Source organism: Colias croceus, chromosome 9 (assembly GCF_905220415.1).
Source record: "Colias croceus chromosome 9, ilColCroc2.1".
NCBI classification, from domain to species: domain Eukaryota; kingdom Metazoa; phylum Arthropoda; class Insecta; order Lepidoptera; family Pieridae; genus Colias; species Colias croceus.
Window position 1 is genome coordinate 10,691,322 of NC_059545.1, and position 18,970 is coordinate 10,710,291.

At 33.4% G+C, this 18,970-nt stretch overlaps 2 protein-coding genes across 2 annotated transcripts; one reads left to right on the forward strand and one right to left on the reverse strand.

Annotated features, from left to right (window-relative positions):
• Window positions 1-390: 390 nt before the first annotated feature.
• LOC123694176 (diphosphoinositol polyphosphate phosphohydrolase 2) lies at window positions 391-8,004 on the forward strand. Its single transcript, XM_045639521.1, has 3 exons — window positions 391-824; window positions 893-1,048; window positions 5,764-8,004. The coding sequence occupies exons 1-3, from the start codon at window positions 726-728 to the stop codon at window positions 5,971-5,973; spliced, it is 465 nt and encodes a 154-aa protein (XP_045495477.1). The 5' UTR covers window positions 391-725; the 3' UTR covers window positions 5,974-8,004.
• LOC123694589 (protein CC2D2B) lies at window positions 7,921-18,944 on the reverse strand. Its single transcript, XM_045640057.1, has 12 exons — window positions 18,559-18,944; window positions 17,008-17,824; window positions 16,001-16,929; window positions 15,750-15,931; window positions 15,482-15,602; window positions 15,162-15,324; window positions 14,511-15,080; window positions 13,999-14,310; window positions 8,993-9,070; window positions 8,663-8,820; window positions 8,408-8,525; window positions 7,921-8,253 (listed from the first exon to the last, which is right to left on the reverse strand). The coding sequence occupies exons 1-12, from the start codon at window positions 18,942-18,944 to the stop codon at window positions 8,068-8,070; spliced, it is 4,020 nt and encodes a 1,339-aa protein (XP_045496013.1). The 3' UTR covers window positions 7,921-8,067.
• Window positions 18,945-18,970: the final 26 nt, after the last annotated feature.

The window sequence follows — 18,970 nt, forward strand, 5'->3', positions numbered from 1 at the left end:
AAGTGCAACTTTTTTATACCTAAAATTTAAAAAAAAAATTATTAAAAAAAAACTAAAGGGGACCTAACGAAAAAATTGTGGGACCTTATAGGACCTAACGGAGACCTATCGATTAAGGTCATTTTTGACCCAAAATTCTATGGATGAGGTGCTAAAGTGCACTTTTTTTATACCTAAAATTTAAAAAATTATTTAAAAAAAACTAAAGGGGACCTAACGAAAAAATTGTGGGACCTTAAAGGACCTAACGGGGACCTAACGATCAAGGTCATTTTCGACCAAAAATTCCATAGATGGGGTGCTAAGTTTGCACTGGTTAATATTTATTTTCTATATCTGCGACTTTAACAGCTATGGCAAGAATTTTCGATGATTTCCGGCTGTCAGCTGATAAACTCATTCATTGCTTTCCAAAACCTATTTCGATTTTCTAAGAGAGAAAACGTCAGGCACCATACAACATGGGCTTGAAATACGCGATCAAAAGCTAGTTATAGCTGAAATATTGCTCTAATTGTAGTGTTATTGTTATTATAGTTTCATTTTATATGTACATTGTGTAACTCATAGATTAGTCAAAAATGGATACGTTTATCTTAGGAAACCTCGGTTATGGCGTTTGTTGATCATTAAAAATTTTGTTCGGTTTATAATTTTCTTTCTATTTGATGTCCGCTTTTCGTTAGTGCTCGTCTATTTAGTTCGTGTTTACGTGTATACTCGAAATGGTGAAGGAGAAGCCTAATTCAATACGGATATACGACGATGAGGGGTTTAGGCGGCGTGCTGCTTGTATATGCGTACGATCCGACGCCGAAACGGAGGTTATTATAGTGTTCTGTTGATGTAAATATGAGTGCGATGGCGTTGTATTAACGTGTAATGTGCGTAGGTGTTGCTCGTGACATCTTCGCGGCGACCTGACAACTGGATTGTGCCCGGCGGCGGCGTCGAGCCTGAGGAGGAGCCGTCAGTAACCGCGATGCGCGAAGTGCTGGAGGAGGCCGGCGTTATCGGCAAGCTTGGACGATGTCTTGGTGTTTTCGAGGTAAGAATATCCAACTACATAACCTCCAAGTGGTATATTAGCTAAAAATTATATACGAATGTCAACGACCGTAAACATTAGACGGAACGCTTTCATTTGTGCCATGCTATTAATTATTTTAGTGTTCCACCAACAGTAATCAAAATGAAATTAGGACACGAATCAGCAGCTTTTGTATTCGAAAGCAATTAAAATATTACCAAGACAATGTAGTCTAATGTCATTGACCTCTTCACTTTCAAATGTGTCAAATAAACAAAATATGAGTAACAGAATATATAAATAATAATGGTTTTGTAATTTAATGTTTTTACTAGTGAAAAGCAACTCATGAGATAGTTTTTAATGTTATTGGACACTAAGAAAATACAACATCGTATTTAATATAACTTTATTCATAATTCATAATATAGGAAGTTGTAAATAGTCTATGTGAGACGCGGTGAGATGTGGTGATTAATCTATGCTGTTATTTAAATTAAAATTTTATTAAGCCTCTCACTATTGAAAATAATAATTTTATCATTATTATTGAATTTATTCTCCATCTGAACAGATATATTATTATTATCAAGCAAACCATTCAAATTTTTCCATTGACAATTAAAAGTAGGATGCCTAAATCTATGTTCCTATGCTCCTCAGACCTATGTTCAAAATTTGTAAATATTTAATTGTTGTTTGGATTGAATTTTATTCTATTTTGTATTTATAACATCATTTTTATACTTTTAAACTATAACAGATACTAATAATAATAAAAACCATACCTTTGTCACACAAATAGCATAAAAGTTAAGTCCCATGTCCCCAAGTGGGGTAAGGGGCAGATGGCATACATCTGTTTCACTGATCGATTATCTTTAGGGACAAGTAGGTGATCAGCCTTCTGTGTCCTGCCAGACTTAGACATTTTTTTTCTGCGTCTCAACCAGGAAATGAACCCAGGACCTCTCGGTTCGACGCTCACGCGTCAACCACTGTACCATAGCATAGTGTTACTATAATTATAGAATTATTTCTACAGTCTATGGTTAGATGTTGACAAAACATTACTTAAAAAATAAAATAATTATTCCATAATAATATACTGTTGTATATTATTCACAATAACTAGTTATTTTCAACAATACATAGCTTTACACATTATAATTATGTGTTGTTGTGCAATAGAACATTGAACTACTCTCATCTTCAAAAGTTTAATCTGAGCCAAGTTTCCGACAGAATTGGCATTGTTGAATACTCGTACCTGTTACATGTGACTTGTTTCTTGCTTTTGAAACCTGATTTGACTATTACTATAAAATGGGTGAATTGTAAATAATGTTACATAATAAACAATAACTATTAATATGGATGAAGAGGAATAGAGACAGTTAAGTTAAGGAATAGAGAAAGTTAATTTATTTAATTGTATTTTTTCTTAGATTTGTCATTATCATTTTAAAATCCTTGCAATTTTTTAATATTTGGTTGACTCTTTCTACCATAACCTAGTGTATTAAATAAATAACATATACTTAGTTTAATTGTTTTTATCAAAACGGAAACAAACAAATAATTTTAAATAGTAACAATATTGAGCTGAAGATAAAATATAAAAAAAATTTAGACCACAAATTATAAATTTCAATTTATTCAACCACATAATGACATATTATTACTGAACAATTACCTTTGCCCTTGGATCAAGGTCGCAGAATATTTTCCTGAACTATCTACTTTATGAATGGATCCTATTTTTATCACAGAGTCGGTAATAGCCGGATAAGTGACATAGAAATAATGGCATCTAATTACAATTAAGATACTTGATTATGATATCAAATTCTTGTGGTTAAATTTATAGTCCAGTGTCCATACTTCGTGTAAACCTTACTTGTTTTTAGTTATTTATTTTTTATATGCAGTAAATTTTGCTATGTTCCCCTCTAAAAAAACACTCAGTAGTTTTATCTGTTTGTATAGTATAAATTTTGGTACATTAAAGCTGAAAGTGTCACCAAAATCCGTTAGGTGGTTTTCGCGCGAAAGAGTAACTAACATACATCTATACATTCTTGCAGACTTTCGTGTTATTAATATTAAATAGCATAGGACATTCCACTTTATTAACTCTGAAACTAGAAAAGGTCGGTTCAGCAGTTGTGCGAGATTATACAAAGTCTGAACATTCCAACAACTTCACAAACTTTCAGTGAGCATTGCCAACACAATAGAAAGATGTATAAGTTTCTCCTACGGTTATGCGATATTACAAAAGTAACTCAGAATGAACTGACTTGAGTCTGACTATCCCGACATTTCAAAGACTTTAACAGTAACACCAGAATGTGTATAGATTTAAGAGTCGAAGTAATACTATTTTAATCGGGAAATTATGAACTTGCGTACTTTTATGCAAATTTTTATAACCATTGATGCGGTAGAAAGGACTCTGAAAGGTTCCGGTTTAATAATCCTAATATACTCATACTTATGTCATGTGCGTAGGAAACAAATGGTAGCTAACCGAGTATAGGGTTAGAATACAAATGGTAGAAGAGATAAAATTGTCAAGTAAACTGCTGTGTTGTAGACCAAACGTGGCATGGCATTACAAAGACTTGTCTGTCTCTCAAACATGCCTGTTATTTGCAGACAAGCTCTCTAACATGCCTGTTATTTGTACTCAAGAAATCCATACTAGAAAGTCGCAAACACCAAAAAGTATGCAACATTGTTATAGACGTTTCAGTTATTTTTGCACCGCCGATCGGATAAATCATTGAATACGCCAATTCATATACGTCACTGGCCACGGATTATTCGATATATTACTTGGAAATCTATTTCGAGCTTACGAGCTTATGGCATTATCCTCAGCTTTTCCTTGTTGCTGTGTGCAAGGGGCACTATGGTATTTGTGAATAATTGGACTGCGCTAATTGATAGATGATCGAAGATTGATACTGCGTTGGAGTTGTAACAAAAATGTATCTACGTAAAAAATGCCTAGCTTTTGTGTCCATATTATACGCTCGTGTATCCACGTTTTCATTTTCTCAACGAGTTATATAGAAGTGCAATAGTGTTCTGAAACATCTTTTACGTATTTAGATACTCTGTTATTTCAGTATCATTTGTGGGTACCTACACAAATATTATACATATAAACTTACTTGATCGCGAAAAATATCATAAAATATTAAAATTGGCTTTAAAAATAGAAATGACCAATGTCTTCACTGCAAAGATTGGAAAAACGATAAAGTTTATACCTAATGAATCGATGCATATAACCAGACTTCGTGTCGCCAGCTGTGATTAGCTGCAAACTCACATGCAGAGTCCTTGAACTTTATATTTAGTTAACCCACAATCAGAATTGAACAACCAGTGGCCAAGTTTTTCTATGCATTTTTCATATTTGTTCCGAGATTCATTAATCATAACGACAATTTGATAAAGTTTATTTTGTTCATTTTAAATTTCGTGTTTTAAAATAGACTTTATTGTATTTCTTCTAAAAATCTATTAAAGTTCTTACCTTACCGTCTCGTCTCGTGTGTATGATAAGAACCTTAGTGAATCCATAAGAAGGCTTCTTTAGCCTAGTTAAAATGAATTTTTTTACTCAATAATCTGGGCTTTATCGTTCTAGTGACCAAATCCTCTTAGCTGTCTGATAAATAATCCATACTAATATTATAAATGCGAAAGTAACTCTGTCTGTCTGTCTGTTACTCAATCACGCATAAACTACTGAACCAATTAGCATGAAATTTGGTATGGAGATATTTTGATACCCGAGACCCGAGAAAGGACATAGGCTACCTTTTATTGCGAAATATGTACCACGGGTGAAGCCGGGGCGGACCTCTAGTCTAATACTCTAATATAAGTATGTAATCGCAGGTATTTCTTGGCTTTCTAATTACTTATTAACACGCCACTCTTATTTGTTTAGATAGTAAGTTACAGGTAGTCACGTCTTAGGGCGGCCGCACACGGACCGCTCGAGCAGTTAACGGCTGAGCGACGTACACGGACGGCTCGAGCGGTCGGCGTCAACTGCTCGAGCCGTCGGTTGTTGACCGCTCGAGCCGTCGCTACCAACCGCTCGAGCGGTTGATTTTTTTGACTAGTCAAGTCATTGATTTTCAGGGGGGGAAAGAGCCGTCGACGGCTCTAGCGCAGTCAACGGCTCGAGCAGTCAGTGTATGCCTCACGACCGCTCGCAAGCCGTCAACGGCACGGTGGAATTTCGTCATGCAGTTGACGGCTTGAAGCGGTCGCGACGGCTCGAGCCGTCACGTGTACGGCGGTGAATGAATGCCTATAGTTCACCGCGCGGTCGCGGCTTCAAGCGGTCGGTCTCAACTGCTTGAAGCGGTCCGTGTATGGCCGCCCTTATATTAACACAAGTTTGTTTAAGCTGACAATGTTTAGACTTTAGAAATATTGCAAATTGAGTTTGTTTTAATGACTGTTTTCTTTTTAAAAATGAAATGCAGAAGTCTTAATAACTAAATAAATAAAAACTGTGTCACTAAATATACATATATCGTACAATCACTATGTTAACATATTTATCTGGATGAATAAATTTTCCCGTTAGTAAATATCTCAGAAATCTATAATTTTAATGGAAACAGCCTTTCCATTTGGTCAGGTAATATAATATCACATTATGTATTTTGTGTATTAACTTTGAACTCATTTAATTCCAGAACCGAGAGCACAAGCACCGGACAGAAGTGTACGTGATGACCGTGACGCAAGAGCTGGCGGAGTGGGAGGACTCGCGGCTCATGGGCCGCAAGCGACAGTGGTTCTCCATCGACGACGCGCTGGCCCAGCTCGCGCTGCACAAGCCCATCCAGCGGCACTACCTCCAACAACTCAAGAGGTCCAAACAAACCAAGGCAGACGATAGCTAAAGGGAACGTCTGGATGGAACTCTGGGGGTCTTTACGCGCCAGTTTGGCCATTATACGGCCTGTTGGCTGATGTTGACACACGCGGCAGTTTTGCTTTCGTCGATACAAATTCCGCTTTGAGGGTAGTTGACTAAATCTGTAACTTATTTTTCAGTGTAACGGAAACACATCGATCGAAATAAAAAAGCCTTCTACCCTCATACAGCTTAAACGATTAACAAAAAGAACGGCAATTGCGAGGTTTATTTTAGAAATGACAAAGTTCTGTAAAATATAGCGAATTATTATTTCACAAGACCCCCTCCGTACGGTTCCGTTTGACCATCATCAGCACTGCCGCCACATCTGCAGTGCCGTGGACGACGCCCTGGACTTATCGATTTAAAAAATAGAAGTTAGTCAACGGTTATTTAATTATTTTAAGTGAGATTATTTCTTATGAGAATATCTGGTTCATGATTGAATTCACAGCTTGTCAATGGGTGTGTGGCAGAAATCCATAGTGTGTTTAATTTTTAATTGAGATTTGCTTTATGTCACGCAAAATTAATGTTTTGTTTTAGATACGATTGAGTGTTTTCATACATACTTGAATTTTACATGAATTGATTTATTGTTATTCCGAGGTTCCGCGAAATAAGCGTATAAATTAAAATACGAGAAGTTGACTACCAAATACCAAATATTGACGTATGCGTTCTTCGTTATAAAACTATATTTCTTTTTATGCAGTCATTTTGTTTTTTGTTTTAAAATTATCTGCTAGTCGAATTGGTCGTAGGAACGAATGTTGGTTGTGTGTGCTATTTAATGATAATTGTAATTACCCATTGGTTACTTAACAATTTTTAAAATTAATACTACCAAAACTAAGCCACATTTTGAATTGTGTTCATAGTGCAGCAGAACCACAAAATAAGTATTAGGTCTTTTTGGAAATGGTATTGAAAACAAGAGTCCTATAAACATTAGACAAAGTAATTATTGACAAAAATACTATGTCAGATATTACTAGGGCTCATTATAATGAAAAAAAAAGATTGACTCAAGTGACACTTATTTGTGGTACTTCTGTGCAACGAGTGCCTGAAAAAATTATGCGATAAAAAGTTTTTCACCACTAAAATTATAAAAAATAACACTATTTCATAGCGTGAATTGGCGCCAGATAACTAGAATTTGGGCGATGGCTGATTCTGAGCGACTGTGATGACTGGTGAGGGCAACTTGTAACATTGGTTACCATAGCAACGCGATATTGATTCCCGCCAAAATAATGCCGTCGACGCCATCTTGCTTTTAAATTTTAGCTATTTGGCTGCAACTATACTGAGCTCAACTTATATCTAAAGTAATTACTACATATTTTTTAATTATGTAACGCTAGTGACATGCTCGATTGACTTTCAAAATAATTATCAGACTATAATAAAATATATCTTCACTTAATGAATAAAACAATAAGCTTTTTAATGAAATACCTTAAGTCATATGGAGTCTGTCCCAGTCATGGGCATTTTATTGTAAGCGCTAGGTCTTAATTTATATCGTAATGTAACGCTATTTGTACCTATCTGGATATAGAAATTATTTTTGTAAAATATTCTGAGGTTTTAATAAAATTGTGATGAATGTGTTTTGAATTATTATTCGAAATAAAATATGATAATCAACCTTTCTCTACGTCATTCAATAGTAATCGTTAATTTTAATGAATTGATAATAATTAATGACACATTCTTAGATCATTGAACTAATTTTTTTTTTTTATTTCTTGGGTATAGTCTAAGGCGGTACTGCATGTTGTCTATGGTATGACAGTTGGTATTATGCGAGCGAGTCGAAACACGTAATTGTAACATCTCTTTTTTTCTACTTTACGTATATTTTTATACAGCAATGAAATAAATGTTAATTTTATTTTGTTAGCATTAAAACGAAAAGACATACAATCTCTATTTTTTATTTAAATTAAATTAATTCGTTTAAGATTCCCGATGAGTTTAATAATAAATTTTATATTGCTCTTCTGATAAGCGTTTTTGTTAATTCCCTTACGTTATGGTCTTAAATAAAAGACAATTTATTTTGAAACTATATTCTAGTCATACTCGCAATAAACACCCAAACACTTAAAACGTTATTAGGGTAAGCATACACTTCGACCGCCAAACCGAACTCTACCTTAGGGTCGTCGCTCATGTGAACCATCGTAGATTTTACTCTGGATACCACAGATTTGGCGTTAAGATATTGCATGTTTAACGGAAAACCAAATATCTGAAACAATTCATTCCTTGTAACATTCATCCATGCAGTATGTGCTAGAAATATTTACACAAAGCAATGTTTAGCAAGCAAAATTTATATGTATTTTATATCGTTCTACATAAAACAATGCTGTGAGCGGAAAAAACCTTACGAATTACGATACCTTATATGTCACCATCAATTGTTTCAGTCTATGCCCTAATGTAGGCTTTTCAGAATCTGGATTAAAACTCCAATACTCCCAATACGGTAAACATTCCCGTAATAAATTACTCAAGTATCTAAAACGATTTAAAAATGTAATTGTAAGAAACTATTTCTTATTAGTTATTATTAATAGAAAAGTCTCGAATGAAACCATAGACATTAACGAAAATAATGTAGTTAATACATATTAAATTGCAAAAAAATCTCTCACCTATTCCATATAGTCCTAATATTCCACCGCCATTTTTGTACTTTAGTTTTAATTTTAGCTTCCAAATTATTTCTCAAATTTTCCACATCTCCTGGTAAACTGTAGATGTTAGTAGTGATAGGGGGTTGTTCCATCACAAACACAGCACTATCGAAAACCTAAAATGAACGTCACTTAGTGGCAGTTATTAAATTTATTTTCTTTTTAATATTTTTCTCTATATGGTGTTAATTCGACATTAATTGGCTTACCGACAAACTTTTATGTCGCGATCGTCTTTCTTTTTAAACCTAAACATTCTATTAGTTATTAATATTTACGTAAACTTACTGATTGCCAGTTCAATGATTTTGTAAAATCAAACGACAAGCTTTCACAATCCTGTGTGGATTGCACATTCACCCATATCTGAAAAGAAAAACATTATCTATACTCTGTCCATTATATTATTTGCTTTTTGACAGCTCACAACTATGAAATTTTGTATTTATTATGTAAAAATGTCATACAATAAAATACTGTTCTTTATGGACAGGTACCGCCCACTTAGAGATGTGCTTCACAGAACGATTCAATATTATTGTGCCACAGATTATAAATAATCGAAATGTGAATATATCCGATAAAAAATTCTTCTACTAAGTTAATGTTATTTAAACATAAAAACAACCAAATTGTAAGATAGAAACCAAATAAAATATTAATATAATATAAAGTTTTACTTTTTTTTTAGTTTGAAAAACAAATAAAACAACGAGAGTAGTTTAATCTATTTTATTAGCCTAAGTCGTCAGAATTACAATCTTCACTGGATTCGTCCGATGAGGAGTCTTCAGTAATATGTAGGATAAGGTCTTGTGTGCATATATTGTCGAATGCAATATCACGGTCCCAATCAGATAATATGATACGTTTAGTTCTCTCCACCACTCTTGCCCAGTTCTCGGCCGTCACGTGGGTGCAAGCGTCTTTTAGTAATGCCAACATTTTATTCGCTGTGAATGGCGGGCTCGTATTGCTTCTCGCAGCATGCCCTTTTACTTGAGCCCAGATGAGCTCTATAGCGTTGTATTGGCAGTGATAAGGAGGAATTCTAAGGACGATATGGCCATATTCTGCTGCCATTTCATCTATTACATAGCGTTTAGGTTTTTTTTTTGTTTTTAATATTTGTAATAATTCTATTTTTAACATAGAATCGTCCACATTTTCTCCATTATCGCGAAGCCAATTAATAATTTCATGTTTTTTATTAGCTTGTGTTGGCATTTTATCAATTTGGCGAGAGTGGTAAGGTGCGTTATCAATTAAAATTGTAGATGGTTCTTCCAATGATAGGAGCATGTTTTTGAACCACTCTTCATAGACCTCTGCATTCATTTCTTCGTGGTAATCGCCTGATTTCTTAGATTTGAATGCCAGCAGTGCATTTCGTACAAAACCTTTTGCCGTACCAGCGTGACATATGATGAGGCGTTCACCTTTTCCCATTGGTACTGCGGAGGTTGATGCAGCAGTACCGTCAGTCCAGGAACGGGATATTGTGTGGTTAGCGTTGAGCCATGTTTCATCTGTAAAAACAATATTTGTCCAATCTTGTATTCTTTTTGCCTTTCTTAAAAAGTCACATCGTGACAAAGCAACATCAGTTCGTTCCATTAACACTTTTCTTTTATCAGATTTTTTAAATGAAAAGCCAATTGTTTTTAAAACTTTGGCCAATGAAGATTTTTGACCATGAAATAAACCACTTCTTTGCAAGGAAACAATAAGTTTTCTTAAAGTTGGAATTTCTTTTTTTAAATAGTAGTCATATACATGACGACGAATGGCATCAGCGTCAAAATCATCAACACCTGTCACCTTACGAGGCCGACGCTTTCTTTTTGGTGTAGAAGGTTTGTTTCTTTCCAAGCCGCTCCTACCGTAGGCATCATTCGTAATTTTAGTCACAGTTGGTAGACTGATACCCAATGCAACCGAAACACGGTTTCGCACTTGCGAGAAAGGTATGAGAGGACCGCCATTTTGATTTTCTTTCTCAAAGAAATCACAAACCCCGTTTTCCAATTACAGCACTAGAGCGCATTATGCGGCATAATGCTTAACGTTGAGTGTTCCAACTACAGCAACGCTTCGCACAATCGAGCACTCTTAAAATTAATGCGCGTGAATTGATGCGTGCAATCGATTTATCATTAATTGTTGGAAAAAAATTTAAAGCTTTCGTTTCATTGTAGTTTTTTCGATATAATCAAAGTTAATTCAAATTGTGTTAAAAAAATAAATATAAGTATGGATGAAGGTAAAAACATTGAAAAAAATGTTAATGAAATAATCAAAATCCAAATTACTTAAAATAACCGTAAATAGTTTTCAACCAATTATTATGTATACCACTTTATTTACACATTAATGAGGTTGTTGCTAACTCTATGAATATTTTTTTTTCAACACTGAACTTAGCGCAACCTGCTGTTGCGTTTCACGTTCCAATTAAGCATCAGCATAATTCGGCATTGTGCGCCACTGAGTCGCATTATGCTCTGTAATTGGAAAACAGCCAAAGTTTTAGCACTAACTGTCTGGATTGTCCTTTCAAAACTTGTCCTTTCGGCATTTTCAAGATCAATGGATCTAAACACTCACAAAAGATGCACCGAGGAATAAAACTACTCAACTCAAGGCGACTAACAAATGCGAGAGAACACTCAGCGAACATAAATGCGTGTGACTGGCACGGGCGTTTTGCTGCGAGTGACGGATGACGTCAAAATTGTGGCCGGTGGATGGTCGGTTGATGTTACCAGTATACATATAGGTAATATAATGTCAAACCGTTTGGAGATTTTAGCAATTAAAATATATGTATTTATATTAATAAATGATATATAAAATAACATATAAACAAAACAAAAATGCAACATAAAATGTATCTTTATAATATATACTTATTATTACATTTACGTAATAATTTAATTAATTTAATTTATTTATTCGATTAATGATTATGTTAAAAATTCATAATCGGAATGATATCACAATCGAGAATCTTTTGAACATCACTAAAGCTATAAACCGTCGAGCTGTCAAAAAGCAATTCTTATAGTGGACAGAGTATAAAAACATGACATGTCATACGTGCGACAAAGATAGCAAGCGCGCTACAACTCTAGATCTGTGCTACAACCTAAGAGCAATTAACCTATAGAGTACTTGTATCGAGCGTATACAATTTACATATATTTGTTTCTCTCTATCTAAAGAAAACGTCGTATGAAAGAATGAGACAGCTATAGACAACAAGCTACGTTTCAACATAGTCATGGCACCATTTTTACTATAGGTACGTATTTAGATAGATAGAAGGTGATAGTGATGGTATGTGCTTCAATCGATAAAATCGTGAATGTATTTTGCATTTACGGTTTCGTGAAATAATAAATAATAAAAAAACAAAACTTATAATTAATTTCAGTTGAATACATTATTTGTTTAATCCTACGTATATAATAAATGCGAAATTATGTGAGAAGGGATGTTACTCTTTCACTGCGGAACCGATTACAATGAAATTTTGTACATACACACATAGGTTAGGTTTTATCCCGGAAATCCCACGTGAACGGGAACTGTGCAGGATTTTCTTTAAAAACGCGGGCGGAAAGTTAGTACATTATAAAAGAAATTTTAAAACTTGAAATGTAATTTAAAATAAAGAAGGAAATGATGATAAAGTTAAAGGAGTGAGGAGAAAGGCACAGTCAGCATGAAGGAATCATGCAGCATTTTAACAAGTTAATAAAAGGACAGTCTTAATGAAAACATTTTCCTAACATCCTACTAATAAATCGAAAGTTTGTGAGGATGGATGTTTGTTACTCTTTCACGCGAATACTACTAAACCGATTAAAATGAAATTTGGAAAAATTACTTTTGATCCCGTAAATCCAACAGGAATGGGAACTATGCGGGTTTTTCTTTGAAAACGCATGTATATTAAGTATGTATTTCAATAGTAGTTTCTCATCTATGAGAACTGTCATTTAATCAACCGTTTAATTTTCACATAGTTACACATTTAAAGTAGGTAACTTATGTGTAAAAAATTTCAAAATAAAAATTCACTCTCTTTAATCAAATGTATTTATTATCTACAGGAACAAAAAAAAAACGTAAGCGTAAGATTGCACAATTCTTCTAGAGTATCCATCTTGATAACAAGTAGGCTCGAAATGCAGTGAACACAATATTGCAAATTGTGGCGGCGTCCAATCAACTCATGTCTCACGTTTTATACCCATTTTTTATTTAGCTCTGGAAATCTAAAACAAAATGAATTTATTAATAATCTGAAAGAGAAATTAATAAACAACAAACGAAAACTAAAACACATAGTGCAAATAAAACAACCACGTGGTATGTTTTATTTTCCTGCGGTAAAAAATTTACATCTATTATTTGCAACAACAACTACATATAAATCTGATTTATGAAACAAAATAAATAAATCAACGTTAATATGAAATAGATTTTTTGTCATAAATCGATAATATACGCTAGATGTGTTACAACACTACGGTGGTAAACAAAATGCCAAACGTGATATTATTGTGACGTTTTTTAAAAATTATTTCATTATTTTATATTCCACAACCCCATAAAGTGGGTAAATGTTACAGTTACAACATAAAATTACAAAAAAGCGCTTGATAAAACCTTCAAATAGGTTTAAAACATAAATATTTATCAATTTGCTGAAAATCACTTACCGATGGAAAGATATTTTTACATTGTTTTTATCCAAAACTCCCATTCGACTAGTGATAGCCGGTTGCTAAACATACAATAGTTATTTTAGCACACTGACAAATAAAAAGAAACACTGTACACTTTATATTTTCTAAATATTTCGTTAAAAACACTTGACGCACTGAGCCCACCAGCTGGTTGGAAAACAAACTGACTGCCGGCGCGCTACGTTTGAAGACAGTGCAGATACTCTATCGCTATCTCAATCTGGCTTATGCTGTTATTGACTAAGAGTAAGTAGATTAGAAAATATGTATTTTGTTCTGTCTTAATATAAGAACTCTATAGGTTAATTGCTCTTAGGCTACAACTGAATGTGGTCCGAGCGAGAGGTCTTTGAACACCGAAAGCGGTATATTGGTTAGCTTTTGCTTATAAGGAAAAAGCAACCCTAATCGTACAGCAATAGATTTTATTTTATCAAAACAAACAAACAATTTTTGGTGCACCGTATAGCTGGTAACGTATTTGCTTATTATTATAAACAACAAAACGTAACGTTTCCATATAAAAAAAATACTTACATTTTCTCCATTAAACACGTAGCTTACAGTTTTCAATGGACATCCTACATCTCTAACATCATGCTTCTCGCCACTAACAGCATCAAATACGACCACCTTATCATTATCTTCCTTGCTAAAGAATCCTTTGTTCCCTGCATCATTAACCGTCATAATTCTGTTGCTTTGGTATTTGACCAGAACATAACTGCTTAAACCTCTAGGTAAACCATGTCCTACAACAACCCAGCATTTGATGCCTAAATGCACAAAATAACTGGCTAGTAATAAAGTGTGATCAAGAGGCGACCCGTATTGAACTTTTAATAATTCCTGAAAATAATCAGATATAAATCAAAGAATAGGAATGATGTAAAGATTTCGAAATATTATTTATTTCGCATGCATATTGTAGTGAATTTACAAAATTCAAACTTGAAACATATCTCGAAATAAAATTCCAGTGGTTTGAATAATGTAGGTACCATACTTCAAACAATATAAAGGTCGTTTAAGTAAGAGTGTTTACTTACAATCCCCTTCAACGTCACAGCATGAGGTTCGACCAATTCATACGTTGGTATCAAAGACACATAACGCACCGCTACGTCGATCATTTGTGAAATAGAAACATCTGGTTTTTCTATTTCAAAAACGCTTTCATCTCTTACATTTGTTTTATCTGTACTCTTTTTACGACCGGAAGAAGAGCTTTTTGAACTTTTCGACGCGGATTCTGCTCTTTTTGCATTCTTTACAAATATATCAGGCAAGGGTAAAGACTGTATAAATTCAGTAACGGGTTTGTTCGTTCCTGTACTATCTATGAACGTCAACGTTATATTTCTCGCCGGGAAATCAACCAAATAATCCGTTATGAAACTATTCAAATGCTGAATAATGGGATCATCGGTTTCCGTTGGCTGATTGTAAAATACACATCCTCCTAAACGTGATAAACTTGTAGTTACACGTAAAGTAATGAAAGCAGTGTCCTTTCTCATTAATCGCATTATTTCTGGTATGATTGAAGTCGACTCCGCTGTGTTTGTTTCGTAGCCGAAAAGAAATGGCGGCGTTGTAACTTTAAATGTTCCGTAAAGCTGAAAATAAGTTAGAATTTGCGACACCTTAAAATTTTCATTTAATAATATTGAAATTGTACATCGAAATAAATAACTTACAGTGCCCATATTAATAACTGTGTTCATTGGAATTGCAACGGTTCCCAGCCATTTATTGTAACATCTATACCGATAAGATTGACTCGAGGCATCCGAATCTTGCGTTATATTCACTTTATGTTCGTCATAAATGTTGATATGTAAAGATGACAAAGGATCCAATCTAAAAATTTATTCTGTGTCAAATATGAAAATAAAATTATTTGTTCAGCTTTAAATTTTCAGAAAAAGTCCTACATAGTTAAAATATCTATCTACCTACCCTCAAACATTCATTTTAGAATTATTAAAATTCTAGATTAGATTTGGTTTTTACTCACTTAGTTTTTATTTTCGCCGTGTAATTCCACGTGGGATGACTCCCGACTGACAAGGGACTCTGAACGGTCTCGCCGTGGTAGCTTATTCTAATAAATGGTCTTAGCCGACGCATTCGATACCCTGGAAGCATGCGTTTATTAACTTTTACATGCATTTTGAATAAATCTACTGTTTTCGATGTATTTTAATTTCATAAGAAAAGGGCGACTTAAAATTCAATTTAAAATTTCTTAATTTTTGGTTCTGGAGCCTATAAATACAGCTCACCAGCAATATCCTCATATTCAGTGTCACTTTCCTCTTCAACTCTACGATCGAACAAATTCAATGCTCGTAATACAGTGATGTGTATTTCTTGTTCATTCGCTATACCTTCTTCTATCAATTGTTTTCTCTTCACACTTGAAGATTGATCTAGGTTGATACTTTGTTTATTTGCAAATATACTTCTGAAATAACAATCTCGTAAGGCTCAACCATTTCACTGCGATAAATAAATCTTAAAAAAAAATGATCACCTCAGGCTTAAATCCTTGAAATCCATAACAACATCTTTGTGTGTTTTCCTCAACAATCGTTCATTCAATTCTGTAGTAATTTTTTTATTTAACTTATCAACGAATCGCATTCCCATATACCTCTGCAAATCTATGGGATCCATATCAACCCGTTTACTCTCAAAATATTCTACATCAAAATCTTTTTCTTCGCTTTTTTGCAAGAAGTTTAGCTGCTCCGTAGTAATTTGAGTTTGAAAGAGTGGTATAGACTTATTTGTTACACCTGCAAACCCTCCGTTATTTCTTAAACTCAATAATTTGAAACGAACATTATCAGCGCTTTCATCGACGAACGACGTATCGTCATGTTTAGTTACATTTTTGCACATATCTTTTAAAGAATCTATTATACTTTGATCTTCAATATCATAATCATAAATATTATTAATGATTTCTAGCAACGTACTTAAATTACGACCATCACTTTTATGCATCATGCGTTTTATTTGTCGTTCTATGTTAATAAAAGTCTTTATTGTTTCCTTTTGATTTTCGCTCAGTTTATCATTCCAACCGATTTTTAATACAACGTTGCATTTTGTGTACAACTTACCTTTGAATAAGTTGCTACTTTTAAGCTTAATTTTATAAAAACTCGCAATGTCTTTAATACTTAAACCACTGCCTACGCTATCCATAGTTGTCTTAATTATTTGATCACAAATAAAAGTCCTTTCATTAAATTCTGTGCTTATAGACGACCTACGAATTTCATTAATATTAATACTATAATATAACAAATCTGAATCGTTTTCACATAGTATAATAGAAATAACATTGTTATTTTCAAGAATTTGCAGTGTAAGAAAATCATTGTAATCTATTTTCGTTAAGTTTTCAACATCAACACGTTCTGATTCACACACAAATACATCATCTACATATATTTTAAAATAAATAGTTTTATTGTAGCTATCATATTTATTTCGTGAAATTGCTTTTGAAAGTTTTCTGTTATGTCCTACTTTAATATCAGTTTCATTTCGATTTAAAACAAAATCAACCACTTGAGTGACTTCATTCTTTATATCCTCTGCATTTATATTTAGTTTTGGTTTTGGAATATTACGTTTAGCTTCGTCGTTATTCTTCTTAACTTCTTTGTATTCTAAATATTTAGAAACATATTCAAATTCATATTTAAGAAGCATATCCGAATATTCAATTTCGAAGATACTATTCCATTCCTTTGAAAAATCATCATCGGTCCACGATGAATTTATAACTTCTACTTCTATAGATGTTTCAGCAGTACCAATTTTGTGTCTTACATTGCTTATATCCGTCCATATTGATGCTATTATATTAGCAAGTTCTCTCTTTTCTTTTAAAATACATAAATATTGATCCTTATTTTTTAGTAATGCTTCCGTATATTTTCTTATCGTTGAATCAAACCTTACCTCATTTTTCTTACTTGGCGTGATAGAAATGAATTTTTCAAGTAGGTTTTCCCTCGTTTTTCTATTCACCTCGATAGACCGGGTTACTTTTCCCATAGAATCCTGAATTTCGGTATATTTCTTATAATATTCTTGTAACTGTATCGTAAGTATTTTTTCCAATGAAAATTCGTAATGATGTGTAAAATAAATATTTTTTAAAGATATATCCAAAAACTTAGCTGTTTTATTTGCATCATCTCTGTAGCTATCAAAAACAAAACTTTTGAACATGTGGGGTTCCACATATTGAATCTGTACTGGGATATGAGGCTCGTTTAAACCTTTTTCAATATTAGGAAAATTCGGATTTAATTTCACTCGTTTCAAGTGGTCCAGTCTAAAAGCAAGAAATTAAGTAGGTATATTAATAAATTACGTTATAATTCTTTGTGACCTCCTAGGTACGTGAGTTAGGGTGAGAGCATAATATAAACTTTAAAAGGGCCCTTTATGACGAACTCAATTATGGATTTGATACAAAAATGAAACAGCTCGGCGAGCCTCAGAAAACTGATCATGAAGCTTCTTTGCGAAGGAGCGAATGTGAAGTTATTTTCCCGCTTGTTTTATACATATTTAAAATGGGAAATTTACTTGTTATACTAGTTGGGTTGCCTGGTAGAGATCGCTACCTAGCGATAAGGCCGCCCTTTGCTGTTTCTGTAGTCTTGTCTTTGTTATATGTATTTATGTATTTTCAATGCAATAAAGTATAATAAATAAATAAATAAATAAATAGTTAACTAAGAAAAAATTAAAAATTGTAACATTATCGATATTATAATATTCCACTAAAGTACAAATCGTGCCACATTATGGTACTAATCTAGTACTACTCTATATTATAAAGCTGAAGAGTTTGTTTGTTTGAACGCGCTAATCTCGGAACTACTGGTCCGATCTGAAAAATTCTTTCGTTGTTAGATTGCCCATTTATCGACGCACGCTATAGGCTATATTTATATTATATCATCACGCTAAGATCAACAGGAGCGGAGCCACGCGGGTGAAACCGCGGGGCGCAGCTAGTGTACTAACAAAAGAGTAAAAAAATTACTACAATTTCCTTACTCTTTATTTGCACGAGGTTTGTTGACTTGAAATATTTTTTCAAAACTAATATTTCTTTCTAAAAAACTGGGAATTTGCTCATTCTTCTCAATGTTTATAACATTTTTTAAAATAGGTGGTTCACCTAACTCTATTCTAGAATTTATTATATCCATTACACTTCTGCTTTGACTCTCTTTCTTCTTATTCCTTTTCTTTTTTGTTCTAGATTTATTTTTAAAGACATTGGCATCATGATGAGTAAAGAAATTAATTTCTGTTCCAGGACTAAGCTTGTTTTTATACGAAACTGCAGTTTCAAGCTTTGCTTGATCAATTTCATAATATTCTTCCGAGTCGCTCTCTACTTTTTGACCATAAGAATGTAATTCAATATCTTCAGACATTTTTGCTCTTATATAAATAAAAAGAT